Source organism: Cotesia typhae, unplaced genomic scaffold, assembly GCF_013202065.1.
Source record: "Cotesia typhae breed Kobodo isofemale line unplaced genomic scaffold, CoteBio_Ctyphae contig_77, whole genome shotgun sequence".
Lineage (NCBI taxonomy): Eukaryota > Metazoa > Arthropoda > Insecta > Hymenoptera > Braconidae > Cotesia > Cotesia typhae.
In genome coordinates, this window is record NW_027423765.1 from 347,789 (window position 1) to 373,451 (window position 25,663).

Genomic DNA, 25,663 nt, shown 5'->3' on the forward strand with positions numbered 1-25,663 from the left:
ATCGCCTTGGAAGACCCCTCGTTTGTACTCTACAACTTATTATTATTATTATTATTATTATTATTATTATTATTATTATTATTATCATTATTATAATATTATATATTTAGTTTACAAGCATGTATGGAATATACTCACATTCCATGCTTGTAAGGTGGATCCTAGGAACTCCGCCGCCCATCTTACGGCATTAAATAAATTACATTTATTTATATTATATACTATTATATATTATATGATATATTATAATATAATCATACCTGGTTATTAGGGTAGCGCAAAAAAACCGATCATTTTTTTTTTCTTAATTTCGAGTGAAAAAATGTTAGTTTGAGATGTTGCAAGAACCCTCTCCAAAGGACAGCTCAAAAAAAAAATTGTTAAGAGGTCGCTCCAAATTTTTGTCAAATTTCATAAATCGAATTTTTTTTTCAAGTTTTTTCTCGTTACGGTATAATTTTATAGACCAAAAAAAAAATTAATTTTCCGAAAGTTTTAGATCAAAATTAAAATTTTAAAAGGTCGCTCATAGTTTTTCTTTATTTATTAGTGCATCACTTTAGATTTTTCCGAGCGACATTTTAATATTCAAATTAAAATTTCATACATTATGTTTTTATTTAGTACAATAATCGATAAAAATACACCACAAGATGTACTAAGAATCAAACACAATTTTAAAAAACATAATTTATTTTGTATTTATGTATGTATGTATGTATGTATGTATTTATGTATGTATGTATGTATGTATGTATGTATGTATGTATGTATGTATGTATGTATGTATGTATGTATGTATGTATGTATGTATGTATGTATGTATGTATGTATGTATGCACGTCTGTATGTGCGCGCGCGCGCGCGCGCGCGTGTGTGTGTGTGTGTGTGTGTGTGTGTGTGTGTGTGTGTGTGTGTGTGTGTGTGTGTGCGTGTAAACCTTCTATAACTTTCAAACGGTATGACCGATTTTTATCGCGGTTAGTGCCATTCGAAAGTACTTGACCAAAATTATATTTTGAATACAATTTGGACTAATTCGGACCGATAAATTTCGAGAAATCTCAAAAAAACCGTGAAAAAATGTGAGAAAAAATTTTTTTTCAAGTGGCTTTTCTGGAATAACTTTTAAACGACTCAACCGATCATCTTTAAAAACTATTCAGCTCTTAATCTCAAAAAGCCACGTTGAATGCCGCAACCGCTTGAAAATCGGTTCATTCATTCAAAAGTTATTGCAGTTTGAATATTAAAAAAATAGTGTTTAATTAAACTTCTATCAGACTTTTCTGCTAGAAAAGCTCGAAAGCATAGAATAGCTATCTTTTTGAGCTCGAAGAGCTCAGAAACGTCATAACATTGCAATTTTAAGCGCTTAGATATGGAATTAGCGGGAAAGTTACAGGGGTGGCCTTAAGGGTCAACCGTTTTCCAGATTTTTTTTTTAATAATTAATATTCAATATTTTCAACTTACAGTAATTTTTTTGAATTTTTTAATTTAGAATTTTATAAAAATTTCTATTATAGTTATTCTTATTGCAGATAATTAATTGTATTTAAAAATAATTTAGAATGTTAATATTTAGACCCCTGTTAATAATTTCGGTTTTTACTTTAGTCGATTTGTAATAAGTAATGATCAACTGAAAAAAATGATCATTCCAAACAGTAATATTCGCTATGTGAATGTCAAAAATGTTGAAGTATAATAATTAAAAATTTAGACTTTGATATTTATCATTTCGCACTTAACAAATGATCGTATGATGTGTGGAACTCCTTCTTCTTCTTCTTTTTTGTGAAGCTAATGCTCGCCCGAATCGAAGTTATAAAACTACTTTCAGCCTCCAAATTCTACTTGAGGGCAAGGAGGATGAAATCAGTTTTTTAGATCTAGCAAAGCATTAATATTATCTTTTTCATCAATGCGCATGACACCAACACTGTGAAGATTGCCAGTAATACATTTGGTTAATAAAACTACTGATATAACAATTTCTCTGACGTTCGTATAGCTTTGCGGTTAGGTTGTAGATTCGCTTGCGTTAGGTGTACCCCAAAAAACGGAAACGGATTGGCGCGCAATGCGATTCAATCCGATTCAATGCGTTTTTTGAAACGGATTGAATCGTATTGGAAAGTATAGAATCGGATAGGACAAATTAGAAGTAGAAGTTGAATTGACCGACAGAGTCGATAGTCTAGTCGAGAAGTGAGTTTTTTTACTTCAATTTTCATTTTTTATTTTATAAACACAGATAAGTGTAAATTTCTTCAAGTGTTTAGATGACACTATAATTTATTCAGATTTTTAAATTAATATTGAATGTTATAAAATAATTATTTTGTGTTGCATACTCTGCATGGCAGCGACGTCTAAGCGCTGAAACAACCGCGCGGAGCCTAATTTTCAACGTTAAATTAAAATTATAAATAATGGAGCTACAACTCCGGAAGTCGAGACTTATCGTACTAATATTTTCTGCTCTTTTAAAATCTTTTTTCAAATTTCAGATATCTTTTATATTTTTGAAGTTATAGCAACAAAATGGAGACTCCCTTTTTTTCATTTCGTTTTTTGTTTATAACAAATGAAATTTTTAATGGCAGATAACGTAAAAAATACCTCTTTCTCAGAATTAAATTCTGAATCCAATGCACCAATCGCCATGTTTTTAAGACTTTAGGGTTGATTTTTTGCAGAAAACTCACTTCTCAACTAGACTACGATAGTCTAGTCAACATGTGCCTTTGAGGTCAAAATTTTTTAATTGCCTCGGAAAATTATGATCGAGGTGTCATTCGATTCGTCATCGAATCAAGAAACTTTTTAAAATTTTAAAGTGGTGCTTGCAAAAATTATAAAAGTTATAAACAATTTAGTAAAAAACAAAGGGGGTTTTTGTTTTTTGCGAATACCTCATAAAGTATATTAAATTTTTGAAATTTGAAAAAAGATACAAAAAGAAGAAATTTCCAAAAAAAAATCTTGCTTCCCGGAACTTTAGAATCAATATTTATAATTTTTCTAGAGGGTTGATAATACGGCCGAAAACGGGAACTCTCGCTTGCGTAAGCTCCGCCCACTTCGGACCTTTAATGAGAAAATATTATTTAAACTTATTAAATATGAAATTTAAGAAATGAAAAAATTCAGGCACCTGCAGGATAGATCAATGAACAATAATCCGGCTATCAAAAATTTGCATCACGATTTCTCAATTAATTATCCATTAATTAATTAACAATTTTTTGTAGCCCGAACATCAACATTGAAAGTGCGATAGTTGTTAAACTATGAATTTTAAAATGTTAATTTTTCCTTTGTTATTAATAATTTACTTGAGTTAGAACTTATCAACCTTGATTAAACATTGAAAAAAATATTTTTATTATAATATTGCTATTGGTCCAATTTCTTATGATCATAAGCTACTAAAATATGATTTTTAATCATTTTTATCACATATTATTTGGAAAATTGTTATAAACAAATTTGTTGTTTATCAGATAATCGAAAAGTTTTTTTTGATAACACAATCTTTAATGAAAATTATGATTAAAAAAAAAAAAAACCGTTTCTTAAAAAAAATTTTTCACGCCTCAAAACCCATTTGTTAATTAACTATTTTTTTTACTACTTGTTATGAAAATTAAGGAACAATTTTTTTTTCGGATCATTCGGACCATTCATTCAAAAGTTATTGCGGTTTGAAAATTCAAAAAGTTGTGTTTCATTAAACTGCTATTAGACTTTTGAGCTCGGAGAGGTCAAAATGACACGATAATCATATTTTTGAGCTCGAAGAGCACAAAAACGTAATTTGTAATTTTGAGCGCCTAAGTACAAAATGAGCGGGAAATTGCAGGGATGGTCATTGGTGTCAACCATCTTCCTAATTTTTTTTTGCTTTTGAAATCAAAATATCTCATTAACTATAACAGATACGACAAAAGTTATCTACATCTTTTTCATTTTGCATTAGTTAACGAACAAATTGAGCTTCTAGCTGAGGCTGTAACCTTAAAATTTATAAAGCAATTAGCAGCTACAGTCGAGTCGCGTTATCACCCCTCTTAGTGTGTCTCTATCTTATTAACGCGAGGCTGGTTAGAAGAAGAAGACAACTAGCCGGACTCATAACGCGACTAGACTGTATTCATAAAAATATATGGGGCAAAATTGTTCGGAACACTGAAGAAACGGTGACAAACAAGTCATCGAGGATAACGATGAAAAAATTAATTACAAACATCTTGATATTGTTTTTAGCTCTTAGAAAAATTTTGTATATTTTGTAAATTTTTATTGTATAAACAATTCGATTTGAATACAATTAAAAAATTTTTTTCACACATCGAAGAGCAAGATGAGTAATGATTAATAAAAAATTGTTCCTTAATTTTCACAACAAGTGGTAGATAAAATAGTTAATTAACAAATGCGTTTTTAGGCGTTAAAAAAATTTTTTTAAGAAACGGTTTTTTTTTTTTTTTAATCATAATTTTCATTAAAGATTGTGTTATCAAAAAAAATTTTTCAATTATCTTATAAACAACAAATTTGTTTATAACAATTTTTCAAATAATATGTGATAAAAATGATTAAAAATCATTTTTTAGTAGCTTATGATCATAAGAAATTGGACCAATAGCAATATTATAATAAAAATATTTTTTTCAATGTTTAATCAAGGTTGATAAGTTCTAACTCAAGTAAATTATTAATAACAAAGGGAAAATTAACATTTTAAAATTCATAGTTTAACAACTATCGCACTTTCAATGTTGATGTTCGGGCTACAAAAAATTGTTAATTAATTAATGGATAATTAATTGAGAAACCGCGATGCAAATTTTTGATACCCGGACTATTGTTCATTGATCTATCCTGTAGGTGCCTGAATTTTTTCATTTCTTAATTTTCATATTTAATAAGTTTAAATAATATTTTCTCATCAAAGGTCCGAAGTGGGCGAAGCTTACGCAAGCGAGAGTTCCCATTTTCGGCCGTATTATCAACCCTCTAGGAAAATTATAAATATTGATTCTAAAGTTCCGGGAAGCAAGATTTTTTTTTTGGAAATTTCTTCTTTTTGTATCTTTTTTCAAATTTCAAAAATTTAATATACTTTATGAGGTATTCGCAAAAAACAAAATCCCTTTTTTAACTTTCCGCTTAGAAAATTAAAAATTTTCAAAAGTTGGGAAGTTATTGGTTTTACCCTGTTTTTCGTAAATCGAGTTTTCAACGGATGTTGACGTTTTGAGGTCCTAGGAAGCTTCCCCTTCCTCGGATACGGACATCGAATCCCTGTAGAGCTCATATTTTTTTAAACTTGTTTACTGTATATTTGCACTAATAAAAATGTTTTTTTCATACTCTTTGCTGCCGAAAAAATTTTCATATGAAAAAAAAAATAATTTTTTCCTAATTTCAACTATTTTTCAATGTAGAAAATCGACAAAATGAAAATAATTCAAATAAATTCAAAAAAATTTTTTTGAGCTTAGTTATTTTTTTTGCTAGTAGAAGACAAAAATAAGTATAATTTGAATAAAAACCAAATCGAATGATTTTTTGCGGAAATACGGCTATTTGTTTATAACCGCTTGTGCGAAACCGCGTTTTTGTCTCGACTACTTTCGCGTAGTTTCTGAGATATTTTAATTTAGAGCTCAACACTAAAACGCTATTTTTTAAACAAAACAAAACAACACTTTCAACATACACACAAATGTTTAGAATTTTTTTTCTGAATATTTAAAAAAAAATCCAAAATTGGACCGTCTTATCGAAAAGTGGCCAACAACCCACTTTTTTTTCCTAGCCGACTGGACTAATAGGAACTTTTGAACTGAATTAAAATTTAATTCAGTCGAAACAAGTTCCATAGTTACAGTGCTTTATATTTTTAGTTGAAAAAAATTGAATTATCCAAAAAATTTTATTGTCAATATATTAAATATTTCAGCTCACTAAGATTTTTTGTCAGTATAAGAAAATATTAAATTAAAAAAGAAAAAAATTTTCCTACAGTTTCAAAAAATTAAAACTAAAAAGAAATTAAAATTAAATATTAGCGAAAAAATATTTTTACTGCATTAATAAATTGAAAGCTTCGAAAATTTAAGTTTTGCTAAAGAATAGGAATTTATATAATAAAATAAATATTCTTTTAAATAAATAATAATAACAGAAAATTATCCGCCTCAAGTCCAACTAATTATTTTCATTAAATACGGAAAACTTATATAAAATTTTTTTTTAAAAGTCGTTATCTTTCCTTTAATCCAGGAATAACAACAACAATATGAATATTTTAGAATTTATGAGTTCGGAAAATTTATATTTAAATATATGAAATTGTCAAAATGTAACCGTCGGTAAACAAGAATTTTTCATCAACTGATACTAAATATTTCTATCTTACCCGCTTGTGGGATTGAATCGCATAGAAACGAATTGAAAAACAGCGCCCTCAAGAAAAGGATTTATTCGGATTGAAACGGATAGAAAGTCGAATCCATTTCTATCCATTTCCGTTTGTTGGGATTGTTCAAATTTTGGTTAAAGCGATAGACGCTTTTATAAAATTATTTATGAGGCAAGCGTTAAACTCAATTAAGATGCATGAATGTAAATGTCATCTGAAACCTTACTCACCTCCACCTCCTTTAAAAAAAAAATAACAAAAGTAAAAATCTATAAATAAAAAAGAAAAATTATAAAAAACAAATAAAAATAAAATAAGGAACACATCTTTATCTTGTTTTTTTTATTTCTACTTTTTTTCATGAATTCACATAGCGAATTTTATAAATTATATCTGAAAATAATATTTTAAGCTATAAAATTTAAATAGTCACAGTGGTTATTTACTATTATTGTTTTTTATAATTAAATGGCATAATATTATTGAATACATATTAAAATAGCAATTTTTACTGTTTGAAACTTGAATGTAAATTTCTGGGAATTATCAATTATAATCAATGAATAGAAAATTTTTTTTTTTAAATTAAAATTTTTCTCGCCCCTTAAAATTTTTTTTGAGCTTTCCTTTGGAGAGGTCTCTGAAAATATCAAAAACTAATATTTTTTTACCTAAGACTCAAAAAAAAAAAAATTAGAAAAACGGTAGACCCTAAAGGCCATCCGTACAACTTCCCGCTGATTTTATGTCAAGTGCTTAAAACTGCACTAATGATGTTTTTGAGCTCTCCGAGCTCAAAAATACAATTTACCTTATTTGAAGCTCCCTGAGCTTAGAGGAACAACTTTTCTATGTTTTTCAGCTCTTCGAGCTCAAAACTCTGATAAAACTTACGCAGATGGCAGCATTCAGTGCAATTTTTTCTGGAAAAACACTTTTTTCGGTTCTCTTTCGTCAACGATGACTTACGAATGAATAAACTAATTTTGACCGGATCGACGGTGATCGACGTGATTTTTTGATGTTAAAAGTTGATTAGTTTTTAAAATCGATCGGTCGAGCTGTTTGAAAGTTATTCTAAAAAATGTCGGAGTAATGTTGAAAAAATCCTTGCATCCAAATATTTCGTCGAGGATGTCTCTCGAACCAATCAACTGATTTTTACGTTCATGGCGGCGATCGACGCAGTTTTTTGAGCTCTAAAAATTATTTCCTATCACTAAAAACGATCCGAAAAGAAATATATCGGAGTTATGTGAAAAAATCCTTTTTTCGGTTTTTTTTCGTTCACGATATCTCTTGAACAAATCAACCGATTCTGACCGGATTGGTGGCAATCGACGTGGTTTTTTAAGGTTAAAAGCTGAGTAGTTTTTGGAATCGATCGGTAAAGCCGTTTACAAGTTATTCCAAAAAAACCACTTCTGAAAAAAATTTTTTTCCTATTTTTTTTTTTAGATTTCTCTAAATTTCTCAAAATCCATCGGTTCGAATCGGTTCAAGTTTTCAGGAAATCGGTTCAACCGTTCAAAAGTGATAAAAGGGATACGCACACACACACACACACACACACACACACTGGTGACTGGCACGTTTTCCGCCGTCTGGAAGCGGCAGAGATTGGTTCTGCTAGATAAAGGCAAAGGTGGCCCTGTAACACCCTCGTCGTTCAGACCACTCTGCATGTTGGACATTGCTGGGAAATTGCTCAAAAAGCTTATACAGGGAAGATTACGGAACGATATCGATCGTGCTGGAGGTTTTGCCGCAAACCAACATGGCTTCCGGAAAGGACATTCAACAGTCGGCGCGATCCAGAAAGTCGTAGGGACAGCGAGAGAAGCATGGACTGGTAGCCTTAAAGCTCGTAAAGTATGCATTCTCCTCACGTTAGATATCAAAAATGCATTTAACAGCGCAAATTGGGGAGACATTTTAGACGCTCTGGAGCACAAGTTCGACGTGGAGCCAGAAAATCTGGCATTAGTCGACAATTACCTTGATGATAGAAAGCTTATAGTTGAAACTACTGAAGGCCCACAAGAATACGCCATAACGGCTGGCGTGCCGCAAGGCTCAATAATGGGGCCTGATCTATGGAACGCAGACTACGACGAGCTTCTTGAAATCCCGTTGCCAGAGCAAGTAGAGCTAACAGGCTTTACAGACGACGTTGCAGCCACTATAGTGGCAGACAGCATAGAAGAGGCCGAACTGCTAGTTCGGGAAACCATCGACACCGTCGAGACTTGGTTCGATGAGCATCACCTAAAACTCGCCAAACAGAAAACCGAGATGGTCGTTTTGACACGTCAAAAATGGTTCCCAAAACCATTCGCTGTGGACTTGGGAGCAACAACACTCACGTCAACAAGGGCCCTGCGCTATCTAGGGGTAATGATAGACGAGAAAATATTTTTTTCGTGAACACCTCGACAGTGCATGGAAGAAAGCCAGCAAGACTGTGTCTAGCCTAGCACGAATTATGACCAACACCATGGGACCAAGAACAAAAAAAAAAGAGTTCTTCTAGAAGCAGTCCACTCGGTACTGCTTTATGGAGCGGAGATATGGGCAGACATATTAAAGCAGAAGACCTACCGGCGAAAGATAGCAGCAGTACAGCGGCGAGGCGCTCTCAGGGTTGCCTGCGCCTACCGCACAGTTTCAGAAGCGGCTGTATTGGTCATTGCGGGAGCCGCGCCCATCGACCTATTAGCGTTCGAAAGAGCAAAACTCTACGACGCGAAAATCGGCGGCGAAAACATGAAGGAGGCAAAAACGAAGATAAAAACGGAAACGCAGCAAGAGTGGCAGGACCGATGGACGTCGGGAGAGACAGGCAGATGGACAGCGCGACTGATCCCAAACATCAACGCCTGGCTCTCTCGGAAACACGGGGACACGAATTTTTTCCTGACCCAACTACTGACAGGACATGGGCAGTACAACGCCTATCTCTTCAAGATGGGATTACACAACACACCAACATGCAAATACTGCCCAGTTAAAATCGACGACGCCGAACACACATTATTCGAGTGTGCTCGGTGGAAGGACTACAGAAGAAGCACCGAAGAGATCATTGGCACCAGGCTCTCCCCCTCAAGCCTGGTGACCTATATGATCAAACAAGAGAAAAACTGGTCTGCTGTTGCAGCTTATGCACAGCACCTCCTGAAAGACAAAATCGCAGAAAGGGACCAGTAGCCAGGAGTAGGCGTCGTGAGACGCAGCACGGCTGGATTGAAGTAATGCTAACGCGGTTCCAATCCAGTCCTCCCCGCACTATCTAGGGGAGAGGGGAAGAGGAATGTTTTTTTTAGTGGGTAAAAATCTCCACACTACCGACTATCGATATCCGCCGCAAGATGGGCGACAGAGTTAACGATAGCGGTGTCTTTTGAAGATCTTTTTTCGTACTGTTAGAAAAACGTGGTACACGGTAATTGGTTTTATTGGGGATAAACCTCTTTATTGAATTCTATTATATATTTATTATTTATTTAATTAACACAATTAAAATATACATATACATGTTTTACGACTTAAATTCTTTGATGTTCAAATAGGTACTATTAATAATATAGAAAAACTGTCTTCTAGCTTTATATATTCTTATGGATAGTATGCAGTCGCTTAAGTAATCTACTGCGCATGGGGCCTTGATTCGAAATTTATTACATTTTCAACACGCCTCCTTAATAAATTTGGGATGTTCGTGTGATTATATTATTTTCAAATTCTTTCTAAATTTCTTAAATTTAATTCTACCTAAAGCTATCGTAAATATATCGGCTTCATTATCTTCAGACTTAACTTTGATTATATCAATTATTTTTCTTTTGAAATTTTCGTTTACAAAATGATAGTGAGTTTCGATATATTTAGAATTATTTGTGTAATTGCCATATTTCGCAATATTTCAAGCTCCTGTGTTATCTTCGTATATTTCTACTGGTTTTTTGACGTTTATATCGAAATCCTTTAATAGTTCAATTGTACACAAAACTTCACTTACAGCTTCAGACAATACTACATACTCAGCTGCAATTGATGATTTTGTGACACTTCTTTGTTTTTTTGATTTCCAAAAAATAACGTTATCAAATAATTTAATTACATAACCACTAATCGATTTTCTGTCTATTACATCACCAGCCCAGTCTGCATCTACATAAGCTTTCAATATATCATCTTTTAAGTTTCTTTCATATGTTAACTTTAAATTTTTTTGTTAAAAATAAGTACTTGAGTACTCTCAACGCATATTTGAATAACGTTTGATTGGAGCAGTTTTGAAAACGGCTTAAGTAATTTACGCTAAAGCTTATATCTGGTCTCGTTCCAGAGCTAATATATAAAAGTGCTCCAATCAAATTTTTGTAATTTTTGTGTTCAGATGCAGACTGTGTTGGTTCACATTTTAAATTTTGTTCCATCGGAGTTTCATACAATTTTGAGTTTTTTATGTTGTATTTGTTCGCTAATGATTCAATATAATTTGTTTGATCTAATTTCATTACGCCTTCAGTTCTTTCATACTCTATACTTATACCTAAATAAGTCTTTACTGTGCCCATATCTTTCATATTGAATTTTTTTCTTAATAACGCTTTAACTTCGTCAATTTTAATTTGATCTTTACTACCTATAAGCAAATCATCCACAAAAATAATTAGATATAATGGATGTGTTTTATCGTCTTTTATATACAGGCAATAGTCGTTATCGCTACGCTTGAAACCTATGTTTTCCAAATACTCATCCAAACATTCATACTCTTGGACTTTCCCTCAAACCATACAAGGCTTTCTTTAATTTCCAGACTCTACCCGAATTATCATCAAAACCTTCCGGTTGTTTAACATAAATTTCTGATTTTAGATAACCATTTAGAAAAGCCGACTCAACGTCCATTTGGTTGATTATATACATTTTTTGTAAACATATATTTAAGAATATTTTCAAAGTTTGGGTTTTAGCTACAGGGGAATATATGTCCTCTATTGTTTCTTTCTGTTCAAATCCTCTTACTACTAATCTCGCTTTAAATTTATTTTCACTTTTCTTAGTATAAACCCATTTAACATTTATAATCTTTTTATTCGTTGGCCTTTCTACTAATTCATAAGTGTCATTTGTTTTAATACATTTTAATTCATTTGTCACCGCTTCCTGCCAATTAATACTCTCACTGCTATTAATCGCCTCACTAAAATTTTGAGGAGTATTAGCGCTTGCAAAATTTACATAAATAAATGTACTATAATTTTCTGATTTATACCTATCTGGTTCTTTACGATCCCGGTTTGATTTTCTACGTGTTATCACCTTTTCTTTTACTTTCTCATTTTTTCCGGTATTCTTTTCTACATTTCCATCTTCAAAAGTTGAATCGTATTCGCTATCTTCGTTACTTTCTATCTCACTATCTGTACTCGATTCATTTTCACTTATCCCTACTTATTTCACATTTGTATCTATAAATTCTACATGTTTAGCTACTATAACTTTTCCATTTACTAAAATTCGATACCCAACATTCTCGTAACCTACCAATACACCCTCTTCTGCCTTTTTTGCCCACTTACTATTTCTCTTAGCTTCTGGTATCCTTACATAGGCTTTGCTTCCATAAACTTTAAAATTTTTAATATTTGGTTTCTCTTTTAGTAGAATCTCATAAGGAGTCTTTTTTTCTACAGTATTAGCCAATGTTCTATTTTTTAAATATGCCGCTGCTTTTACTGCTTCTGGCCAATACTTCCTATCTAACTTAGCATCTGCTAACAAACATCTAGCCATATCCATTACTAGTCTTATGTATCTTTCTGCGGTACCATTTAACTCATGTACATATGGGGGGCAAGTATCTATTATAATACTCTTTTTATTAGAAAAATTACGAACTTCAGAATTTATAAATTCTAAACCATTATCGCATCTCAATTTTTTTACTTTCTTACCCGTAATATTTTCGAATAAATTTACATAGGCTATTACGTTTTTTACCGTTTCTGTTTTTGACTTCAATGTGTATACTTTGACAAATTTACTATAATCATCTACTATTACTAGAAAATATTTTTCTCCGCATAAACCATCCCTGTGAGGACCACTCAAGTCTGCATGAATAATTTCAAGTAAATCTTTTGCTCGTCGCCTATTATTATCAAATTTCATATTATACATCTTATTTTCAATACATACTTTACATTTTAAATATTCATCTTCAAAGTTTATTGGCATATTCTCTAACAATTGATTTTTGCCTAATATTTCAAGATATTTAAAATTTACATGACCTAACATTTTGTGGTATTTTTCTTTCATAGTCATATTACATGAAATTTTATAATCTTTCTGTAAGGTACTATAGATTTTGTAAATATCATTCTTTTTGTATGCTACAGTTACCAATTCACTATTTTTATTGTATATTTTTGCATCATTTCCACAAGCTACAATTTTATAATTTTTTGTTATTTTTCCAAAGCTTAGTAGATTACTATTCATTTGTTCTATATAGAAAACATTATTTACTACAACTTCTTTATTAAATTCTTCGAAATTCATATTTACTTTACCTACTTTAGTTGCTGTTAAGATTTTTTCATCACCGATTTTAACTTTAAACGGATTATCTAAATCAATACAGGTTGAGAAATAGTTTACATTGTTTACAATATGATCCGAACAGCCACTGTCTAAAATCCATTCTATTTCCTTAGTGCTTACATTAATCTCGCTAGTATTTACATTATTATTTACATTTCCTTTTACCTTATTTTTTCCAGTCGAACAAAATGCTTCGCCGTCTGTACTTACGCTTTCACTATAGCTAGCTCCTGTATTGTTTCCACGGTTGTTTTGCTGGTGCCAAGACTGTTGATGCCAGTTTGCTCTGCCTCGATAAGCTCTGCCACGTCCTCGGTTATTATTGTTGTAGTATTGGTCCTGACTCTTTAACCTATGACTCACACCTGCTTGCTGTGCATAACCTTTCCCTCTATTTTCATTTGACCTACTTCTTGACTGGCTTTGATGAGGCGTGGGGTTCCAACAATGCCTTTGTAAATGACCTGGCTTTCCGCACTTATAACAGACTTTCGTGTTATTCTTGTTCTCAACTTTAAACGCAGTGGACTCACTTGACTTCTTTTGTTCCTCATCCTGGCTGAATTGTCTTTCGTGCACTGTAATTTTATTCTTTACATATTCCGTAGTTTGATCATCTTCTTTCACTGAGTCTATCAAATTTCCTATATAGCTCATTGATATAGGTTAGGTTCTCAACATATAGTCCATTTTTTCTCTTTCCGTTACAGTTGCTCCTGCACTTTTTAGTTCATTAATTAATTTTTCGAATTCGCTGAAAAATTCACTTGTTTCTGTATAATCACTAAACTTCAAAGTATCTAATTTTCATCTAATGCATATCTGTAGTGCTGTAGATTTTTCCAGGTACAACTTATCTAATTTTTTGATTATATTGTATGAAGTCTCCTCTTCATTTATAATTTCAAATTGCTTGGGTGATAGTACACTATATATGTAGTTCATAGCTTTCAAGTCCTTCTTTTTCCAAGTTGCTTCCGGTATAGTCTCAACTCTTGTTTCATGGAGTATTGCTTCTTCACATTCATTATATCTTAAAAATACTGTTAATCTTTTTTTCCACATCTTGTAATCTTTACCATCAAAAATTGGTAAAATATTTTTCATTTCCTCAGTCATTTTTTGTTCAATTTTATCACTTTCAATTTCCTTCAGTAAAATAAGTACCTTTTTTAAGTTTTTCAGAAATACTTTTCTCAAATAGTTTCGATGTTTTATCTTTAACTCGAAATTTCCACTACTTATTTGATTTATAAGCTTATTTTCCTCAGTTCTCTTATCTACTTGATTTCCCATTCAACTTTTTGTATACCGAAAATTTTTCAACTTGCCAGGCCACGCGTTCCAGAAATTTCTATCGATCAATGTCTTCTCAATCACTATTGCTCAACCTTTTTAACGAACCACGCTCTGCTACCATGTTAGAAAAACGTGGTACATGGTAATTGGTTTTATTGGGGATAAACCTCTTTATTGAATTCTATTATATATTTATTATTTATTTAATTAACACAATTAAAATATACATATACATGTTTTACGACTTAAATGCTTTGATGTTCAAATAGGTACTATTAACAATATAGAAAAACTGTCTTCTAGCTTTATATATTCTTATGTATAGTGTGCAGTCGCTTAAGTAATCTACTGCGCATGGCGCCTTGATTCTAAATTAATTACATTTTCAACACGTACCTCTTTGGAAACACACACACACACACACACACACACACACACACACACACACACACACACACACACCATCGCGGGAAGGGATTTCTAAGGCCCCAAAACGTCGAGATCTGTTGAAAACTCGATTTTTGCAAAACGGGGTAAAAACAATAACTTCCTGATTTTTCGAAAATCTTTGATTTTTTTAGCGGGAAGTTACAAAAATTGAATGCAGGAAAAAGTTTGAACGCAGTAAAAGTGATATATTGTAATAAAGCAGTTCTGATACTGTTGTACAATGTAAAAAATCATTTATATATACTTTCCTCCTAAACAAATATTCATTGAATGTTAAAATATATTAATTAAAATTTCATAAATTAAATAATTGTCTTCAAATAAATTAATTTATTGATAGTTAATAAATCTTTCTACCTGGGTAAAAATGATTATACTTAATTATGTAAGAATAATGGCCCTATAGAATTGTATATGATTATATAGAATTGGATACAATTGTGTAGATTTATTTCCATAAAAAAAAAAAAAAACCGCTATGCGCGGGAACTGAACCTGGGACCTGACGCTTGAAAGACTAATTCTTCACCTGTTAACGTATGAGACTTACTTGAAAAGTCGAGTTTGTAACTACAAGTAATGCAAATCATACAGATGATCGATGCGTAATGAACAACATTTTTTATTAAATTTATAAATGATTAATTATCAATATACACTGATAGAAAGATTGATTGACTATCAATAAATTAATTTATTTGAAGACAATTATTTAATTTTTTAAATTTTAATAAATATGTTTTAAGATCCAATAAATATTTTTTTTGGGAGGAAAGTATATCTATTAAAAGCTTATCAGTATTTATTAATAGTTAACAAATATTTATTTACAATTAGTAAATATTTCGGTAATTGAATTTGTTTTGCTTGCAATGTCATATGATATGAAGATTATTCATAAACAAAAATCATTTTCATCAATTATATTACATTATGATAACGTTTATTGTAAAATACCAAATTCTATCACAGCTCATAATTATCTTTTATATTTTTAAATATTGAAAACGTCATTTATTTAGTGAATTGAATTATTATCATGTATTTCCACTATAGGTTTATGAACAGTGTCAGGAGAAAACGGCTATTTTTGCTTTTTATGTAAAATAAATATTTGTTAAATTCTGTGATGTTAAAAAATTATTTGTTAACAATTAATAAAGCTTATTAAATGTAAACAAATCCTTCTGTAAGTGTATATATAATAATATCTATATGTATATTTATAAAATTATCGATGTATACATAAAATGTATACATAAAATCGCTAAAATGACTCTACGAAATCTTAGAGGTGCTCCGTTGCTTTAGAATTTATCATTATTTCAAAGTTAAGAAAATAATATAGGTAGAATCAGAATTAAAAGATAAAATTTTGATAGAATTATTCATTTAGTAAATGGAACTATATATCGCTGTAGGGCCTGAGTAACAATTTTTACACACTTTTTATTAGCTTCACCTGTATGTTTGTTTGTAACCGACTCCTTTGGGCACGATTTTGATCCACTTTCAACGGCCAGATTTTGTTGAAACTTTGTAGATTTATCGAGGACCGATAACAATACACAAATTTGATGAAAATGTTCCATTTTTCAATTTGCAAAATAAGATTTTTGTTAATTTATATCTTTTTCATATATAGTCAATAGGGCAGAAATTTTAATTTCCAACCATTATCTTTAGCGAATTTATCTAATATTATCAAATTTCCGAACACCAATGAGAATTTTTAATTCAACAAAGCATATAATAGTTTAAAAAAAGGAAAAAACACGCTATTTACAGAAATTCGAACTAAAAAAATTGAAAATGAGTTTTAATAAATTTGAATTAAGAATAGTTCAAAAAATTTCCATAAATATAAATTAATAATAGTGTAAATAAAAAAAAATGTATTTTATTTTTAAAAAAAGCGTAGGGTGCATGGGTCAATCGATATAAATATTCTATTGACAGACATGAGTAGAGTGATTATCATTTTTATGATATCTTAAAAAGCACCCCACGCTTTTTGTAAAATAAAATACATTTTTTCTCTTTACACTATTATTAATTTATATTTATTGAAATTTTTAACACTATTCTCAATTTAAGTTTATTAAAACTCATTTTCTATTTTTTCAGTTCGAATTTCATGGACCTGGAGTTCTGAACGTTTTTTTATAAACGAAAATGGAAAAAAAAAATTTTTTGCTTTTGAGACTGAAAATGATTTTTCAGTTTCAAAATAAGTCAAAGAGCCCGGAAAATAGTATATTGGATTCTCAAAATACCAAAACTACCCCTCCAGCCACCCCTAAGACTTTAAAGCTGCGATTTTTTGTAAAAACTCCTTCTACACCCCCACAGACTAATCGCAGCTTCAAACGACCCTTTGAACTATTTTTTTTGAATTTTTTTTTCAAATTTTTAAGTCTTTGTGGTGGCTTGAAGGGTAGTTCCGGGAAAGTTATTGGCTTGATGATTTTTTATAGTCTGTGGGGGTGTAAAATGAGTATTTTAAAAAAATTACAGCTTTAAACAACCCTTTGAACTATTTTTTTCTTATTTTTTTTTCTAATTTTTAAGTCTTTGGAGTGGCTAAAGGGGTAGTTCCAGGGGAGTTATCGGCTTGATTATTTTTTATATTTTGTGGGGGTGTAAAAAGAGTATTCTAAAGAAATTGCAGCTTCAAACGACTCTTTGAACTATTTTTTTTTTAATTTTTTTTGAGATGTCTAAGTCTTAGGGGTGGCTGGAGGGGTAGTTTTGGTATTTTGAGAATCCAATATACTATTTTCCGGACTCTTTGACTAATTTTGAAACTGAAAAATCATTTTCAGTCTCAAAAGCAAAAAAATTTTTTTTTTTTTATTTTCGTTCATAAAAAAACGTTCAGAACTTCAGGTACATTTACTATTGGCTGAATTTGCGTGGCTAAATTTTGAACTGGCGAAATTCACGATGCACTAACTTTAGCAAATGCCAAGATTACGTAATTACTTTACGTCAAAATTATTTTTATTCTAATGTCAAGATGTGCATTTGTTTGTTTTTTTTTATTTCCATTTTACAATGACTTTTTTTATACTTTACCGTATTTAAAAATATATTATTCTATTAATGACAATTTTTTAAATTCGCTTATTCTGCATCATTTTTATTATTATCTTTTTTAATGATCGACTCATTTTATAAACGGCATCATTTTTAGTTTCAAAAATTTGTAGTTTAATAACGTTCCGGTTGACAAACGGCTATTTTCTAGCAAATTCTAAAACATATTTAAATTCATGTCCACGATTGTATAAACTCATGTATAACTATAGATGATTATGCAAAATCATTTTTCCCCGAGAGATGTTACGCAATTAATTTCTGTTCATTTTAACTTCATTTGTTACAAAATTGTTTTACGCTTACCCATAAAATTTTATTGAAAGAATATTGTTATTCGTGATGTTTACAAATATGTGCGACGAACGTCGTTCTTTGAATAAATTCAATATTGAAATATGTGCACCTACACACATATTTTTATTTGTCTACAATTAGAATTTTGTCATCAAGACTTGGAAATAAGAAAAAAAAAAAAAAAACAAGAATTCGGCAAATCAATCTGGTCAATTCTAATATCTCTCAGTTCAACTGTTACTGTAAATAGAAGCTTCAATCACTAAATAACTGAATGACATTTTTACTAAAAATTATTCATGAATACGTGAATATGCATATGTATATAGAGTAAAGAGAGAAATAATTACTACAATTAACAAATACTTGATAGTCTTTAGGATGTTTTCGACAAATAAATTGTGATGCAAAAAGTGTAAGTGAAAATTCCACTTGTGAAACTCGTAAAAAACTGGATGACTTTTTTTCATAATAAATTTTTAACACTAATTGATTTAGTTGTATGTATAAAATAAATCTAGGAAAGTTTCAGATGTCTGCCGATTTTTGTATCATCATTTATATAAAAATGAATTATACACCATTATAAAAAAAAATAATAGATTTCGATAAGAAAGGTTAAAACACTTACAGCCATACTAGGATTAGATTTTGTTATGTAAACAACTGAAGGATAAAACTGTTTTTTCTGGTAATATGCATTACCGATGACAATACTCGTAAGAAAAATGCTTATTATTAAAATTACAGCTGTCCTCATGGTTGAATTTTACTAACGTTTCAAACTGATATTTTATGATCTTTGAGACTATAAAGTTTACTTTCAACGTAGTAGTTTATATTTATAATTTATTTTACTTATTATTTGATATTCAAAATTGTTTTGAGAAACAAACAATAGAACTGAAATTTGTGGTTAACACTTATCTTTACCGCTACGTGTAAACAGCTGTATGGTTGAATATTGTCAGTTGTTACATTTATTATTATCATTATTGTTATTACTATTGGTGCGAAAGCAATTCATTTCACTTTGTAATTTTATATTCTATGGTTTAAGCTGATTGGTTCCTGAGTCATTAGTTGCATGTGGAGAAATGGAAGAATTGTATGCGACCGTGGGAAGTAGTACTATTTACTTACAGGTGTCACTAGATACATTCTGATGTTATGCTTCCATCTGGTGTGATGAACCTATGCATCCAGCAGGTGACGCTACCTGTCATTAGAGCACTATCTATTACTAGAGCGCGAACTCGAATTAAATATTCAAATACTAAGTATTATATGATTAAAATTAATTAGATTTAAATTCGAAATAAATATTTAAATCATTTATTTAAGGCTTTTACTCTTACTAGTTGTAATAAATATATTTTAGTTAACTCTGTTTTATTTATAAAAAAAATAAAATAAAAATTTATATTTCGGTACAAAAAGACATTGTAACCGAGTTCTCAGAACCCATAAAAAGTACTTGAGTAATCCCAGAACTATTTCTCGCCACATGAAACTTGAAACTCTATCAGGAAAAGTCGTAAAAGACACGTGTGAAATTCAATAGACCCTTGTTCTAAAGTAATAAAAAATAGTAGAACTCATATGTAACTAAATAAAAATCAGATTGTTAAATAACATTTATTATTAAATTTCATGTTATATAATATATTGGAGTTCAACAAATTAAGTTAAAATAATCAACAATTAATATTCTGTATTTAATTTATAATAAACTGATAATTAAATAAGATTTTAGAAAATAATATTATTGAATGATTGTACATTTTCGTTTATATATATAAATAACACCGGCACACAAAAAAAAAGTGGAATGTACATTGGATCAGACCTACTAGTCTAGTCAACAAGTGCCTTTTAGGTCAAAATTTTTTCGAAGGCTCGGAAAAATATGATTGAGGTGTCATTCGATTCGTTATCACATCTAGAAAGTTTTTAAAAAATTTGAAGATGCGCTCGCAAAAATTACAAAAGTTATAAACAATTAACTAAAAAAAAAAAGGGGGTTTAGTTTTTTGCTTATATCTCAAAAACTTTTTAAGATATCCAAAATTTGAAAAAAGTTCCGAAAAGAGGAGGAAATTTCCTAAAAAAAGTCTCGACTCCCGGAATTTCAGGATAAATATTTGTAATTTTTACAGAGGGCTGAAAATACGCCCGAAAACGGGCGCTCGGCTATCCCGAAGCCACGCCCCCTTGGTACCTTTTAACAAAAAATATTATTTAAACATATAAAATATTAAAATTAAAAATTGAAAAAATTCAGGCACTTACAGAATAGACAAATAAATAATAATCTGCCATCAAAAATATTTTATCGCCATTTTTCATTAATGTATGCATTAGTTAACTAACAATTTCTTATAGCTTGTACATCACCATTGCAAGTGAGATAATTGTTAAACTATGAATCTCAAATTTTTTTTACTTCACTAAGCTGTTTTTCAATGACCACAGAATGGATTCGTATCGGTAGAACTAAATAATTGTTAATCCCCACATTGTTATTAACAATTTACGTCGGTGACAAATTAAAAAGTTAAATAAATCCTGTAAAAAAAATTTTTTTTTTCAGACAATTACTTTGATTCGTTTTCCTATTAACATAAGCGACTTAAAAATGATTTCCCGGGAAAAAATGAATTTGCCTAACCATATATATTTATGGTTAGGCAAACCATATAAATTTATATATGATTATATATTAAATATATATAATTATATATTATTATATATAAATTTTTATATAAAATATATATAATCATATATGGACTAATGTATTATATGTATGTTTTATATAAGTCTATATATGATTAGATCTGACTTATATAGGTCTAAATATGATTATATATAAGTCTACCCTTGTGGAAATAATTCTCTGAAAAAACTCTTGACAAGTCTTTATAACTCTGAATAAGACTTTTCGAAATTCTTCACATCCCTAACTAAGTGAAGGAAAGACTTAATAAGTCTTCAAAACTCTGCAATACTCTTCAAAAGTCAAATTTTCCCTGCAATTTCGGAATTTCTCAAAGAGTTATTAAGACTTGATAAGACTTGTTCAGTTTTACAGGAAAAGAAGAAAATATTTCTTTTCAAAAAAATTACGTATCAGAATTAAATAAAACTATAAAAAAGAATTAATGCATGTTTTAAAAAAATTTTTTTTAAATAATATTTTCATCACGAAAATACTTTGATGGGCATCGAATCACTCATAGTTGAGCAAGTCAAAACATCAACAGCAAATGAAGTGCACTTGCTGTTGGAAACAGATATTACTCAAAGAGTAAATCCAATCGGTATTTAATTTGGACTATCAAATATTAAAGTCAACTTTCTAGGTAGGAAAGAATTTTCTAACCACATGCCACCTATTAGAAACTAAGAACACTCAAAGATTCTAACTGTAAATTCGTAAACTAAAATATGTTAGGTATCAATTAATTCCAGCAGATAGCGTGTGGATAGAAAATTCTTTCCTACCTAGAAAGTTGACTTTAATATTTGATAGTCCAAATTAAATACCGATTGGATTTACTCTTTGAGTAGTATCTGTTTCCACTATCAAGTGCACTTCATTTGCTGTTGATGTTTTGACTTGCTCAACTATAAGTGATTCGATGCCCATCAAAGTATTTTCGTGATGAAAATATTATTTAAAAAAAATTTTTTTAAAATATGCATTAATTCTTTTTTATAGTTTTATTTAATTCTGATACGTAATTTTTTTGAAAAGAAATATTTTCTTCTTTTCCTGTAAAACTGAACAAGTCTTATCAAGTCTTAATAACTCTTTGAGAAATTCCGAAATTGCAGGGAAAATTTGACTTTTGAAGAGTATTGCAGAGTTTTGAAGACTTATTAAGTCTTTCCTTTACTTAGTTAGGGATGTGAAGACTTTCGAAAAGTCTTATTCAGAGTTATAAAGACTTTTCAAGAGTTTTTTCAGAGAATTATTTCCACAAGGGAACAGCCAGATATGATCATATCTAATTATATATAGACTTATATATAATCAGATCTGATCAGATCTAAATATATATGGGCTTATAACAGTCAGGTATGATCGGATCTAATTATGTATGGGGTCATATATAATTATATATGACCTCATATATAATCATGCATGATTATATATAACTTCATATATGATCATATATATGAACATATATAATCATATATAATTAGACAAAAACTTTTTTCATCGGGAACTATATATAATTACTTACAATTCATATATAACTATATGTCATTACATGTATTCGTTTTTAATATTTGCTCGAGCATAAATATTCAAGTTCTCATCAAGAAAACCTTCGGTTATAATCAAAAAGCGATCATTTTCGTGGGCTTCATAATTAATTGGATTTCCCAACTACAAATAAATTTGTAACTCTCGAGCTTGTCCATTTTGATTAGTTTCTCCTATTTTATATTTAAGCATTTGTACACCTTGAATAATTTTTAAGTTATTAACTTCAAGACTTTCATGTATATTAATTTAGAGGATTTATTAAAATTTAACCAATTAAATAATTGTCTTCGAATAAATTAATTTATTAATAGTCAATGAATCTTTCTATTAGTGTATATTGATAATTAATAATTTAAAAACAAAATAAAAAATTTTGTTTATTACGCATTGATCATGAATACGATTTGCATTACTTGTAGTTGTTAAAAACTCTGTTATTCAAGTAAGTTTTATAGGTAAACGGGTAAAGTAATGGTCTCTCAAGCGTCAGGTCCCAGGTTCGGTTCCCGGACGTGACGGTTTTTTTTTCGATGGAAATAATTCTATATAGTTATATAGCGAAATGGAAATTTCATCAAATCAAAATTCAGCCATTTATAAAATAGCGAAAAACAAAAATCTTCGGCTACGTGAATTTAGCCAATTCTTACTGCAGAAACTTGTAAAATTAGCCGTTTCTAAATCTCTCGTAATTCTTTAACGGATCGACGGATCAAAAAACGCTTTAAGGCATTCTTACGTTCCCAAATTTTGGGTGTAATTAATTTTTAAATTTAAATAATTTATTTAAATGTCCAGATTTTGACCTCGTTAGGAAGTCGATAGACTCCAGGTGGGTCATGTCACTGATTTATCGGCGAAGAACTTTTTAAATATACATAATTTAATAATTCTCATTTTTAATTTATAAATAAAATATATTTTAATATTTTACTTATGTTTTACCTGCCTACAGGTAGATAATGGGTAGAGTGCCTGAACGCTGGCTAGCGCTCTGGGCAATTTCACCAGGGTGAGAACAGCTAATAAGCGCTCTTACCCTGGGGGTAATAGTTAGGATATTTTTGGATAGGATACCCGAACGCTGGCAAGCGTTCGAGGTAAAGGAACCAGGGTGAAACGCTGATAAGCGCTCTCAACCCTGGTTGAAGGTTTTAATAAGTACCCATTTTAATCGATTGACAATTAAAAAAGAAGTATTTATTAATAAGGAATTGGCAGGTTCAGCCTCGGACCAGCAGAGATTCCTCCTCTGCTAAGTCCTCGGACTGACTGTTCCAGAGGAAGTCTGGAGACAGAATGTATCATACAATAATAATTACAATGAGTTTTATAATGAATTTAAGCAACGTTGCATCTCAGGTTACCCTATGAGAACATCAACGCAGTCCAAAACCCACAACGTAGACTGTTTAGTCTACTAGACTGCGTTGACGTTCTATAAATCTGTTATCTCGAGGTATTTTCGTTACGAAATACCTCGGATAATAATTAAATGATTTAAATAATTATTTAATGATTTTTAAAATAGATTTATAAAACTTTAAATAAATTTAAAATTTACGAGAACGTAACACCTTCCGACTTAAGTGAGTCGCAGCGCTACACAAAGCGGTACGACTCCAAAAAAATAATTCGATACAAACCAAAAGAAATAGTAAATTTTAAATCAACATATTACTTATCCTAAACCTGAGATGTAACGCTAACATAAAATTTTTTATAATTAATACAAAAATGAGAGGTCCTTAAGAATGCCTCTTAAAATTAAACAATTTTGATTTGACATTTGGCGCCCTCCCGACTTAAGTCGTTTATAAAATTTTCAAATTATAAAAATTAAATGATTTTAATTAGTAATGTTCTACTGGCTGAATTTGGTGTTATTTCGTCGGTAAACAATTTATCGTTACCGCAATAGAATAATAAAAATGAACATACACATTTTGCAAAAACCGATTTGGGTAGCTGATGAAATGAATGCATAACGACTTTCCACTTCGCCCTTGAAAATTATCACCCAAGGAGGTGATTAATTTTACCATTATTGCTGTCCTCGAAGGGGAGGATCTATGCAGATGGTGGTCCAATCCTACCTCAAATACGGGCACTGCAGCTTGTTACTGAAGTTGATCTTCTAACCATTTTTCTCGATAGCTGGAATCTTCCTCAAATTATAAGAGACGTACAACAATCAGAGACATACGAGTAGCCGATGAAATGGATGCAATACGACTTTCCATTTCAACCGTGAAAATATTACATAATTTTCCAATTACTGCTGTCCTCGAAGGGGAGGATCTATGCAGATGGTGGCCCGGACCTACCGTACTCGATGTTGTAGCCCAAAAATTTGAGGTCGATGTCACAACCATCTCGAAAAATGGCAAAAGTCTTCCTCAAGAATTTAATATTTAGGTTCTCCAGGATGAGTAACTTTGTTACTCACCTGAGAAAATCAATTGCAAACAAAATAAAATCGCAAAGATTAAATTATAAAACAACCAGATTAAGCCAGTAATGTGAAACATTTTTAAGATTTATTAAAGAAATCTTGACAATTGTTATTGTTTATCATATTTCAATTTAAAATTACATAACTCAATTTTTATTAGATTGAGAACAAATTTGAAAAACTTTAATTATTTTTAGTTAATATGAACGCCAAATTTCAAATTGGGAACTTTGAACCCAAAATTTCATTTCTGATAGATTATTTTATCAGAAAGTACTTAACTCGAAAATATTATGAGATTCTAAACTTGACGTTAGAATAATTTCATTATTAAATTAAACATTGAATTTTCAATTACCTTTTCTTTTATAAAATTTCGAAATCATTTTGATGAAAACAAATTTAAATTAACAATTACGTTAAAGATAATTAGAAAATTTTGAAAAGTATAAAATCACAACTAATTAGTTATAGAATAAACATTCGGAACAGTAAAATTTTATAATTTTACTGGCGTAATTGAATTATAAATTTTTTTTTTTTAATTTAATATAAACTTTTATTGACTCGATTAATCTACTGTGATAGATCTACAATGAATTCAAGTCATTTATCCTGATCATTAATAATAATAATGATTACTCTAGGATTAGAAAATTTAATCTATTGAGATAGGCACTTTTTGCCACCTACAATGTAAATGAGACATGGATCCTGATCATTAACA

The 25,663-nt window shown here is 30.2% G+C and overlaps 1 protein-coding gene across 6 annotated transcripts in view; it reads right to left on the minus strand.

The window, feature by feature from the left end:
* The window catches only part of Sip3 (septin interacting protein 3), a 173,314-nt gene extending 154,164 nt beyond the window's left edge, over positions 1–19,150 (minus strand). For 3 of the 6 annotated variants that reach the window (XM_074251627.1, XM_074251629.1, XM_074251626.1), the window contains exons 1-2: positions 18,215–18,336; positions 16,272–16,344 (exon numbers count right to left, since the gene is read on the minus strand). In XM_074251627.1, coding sequence (XP_074107728.1) covers positions 16,272–16,344; positions 18,215–18,324 — 183 coding nt within the window. In that variant the 5' untranslated portion in view covers positions 18,325–18,336. Of the gene's footprint in view, positions 1–16,271; positions 16,345–18,214; positions 18,340–18,836 lie in introns of those variants that run through there. The other 3 variants (XM_074251624.1, XM_074251628.1, XM_074251630.1) reach the window with 3 other exon arrangements.
* Positions 19,151–25,663: the final 6,513 nt, after the last annotated feature.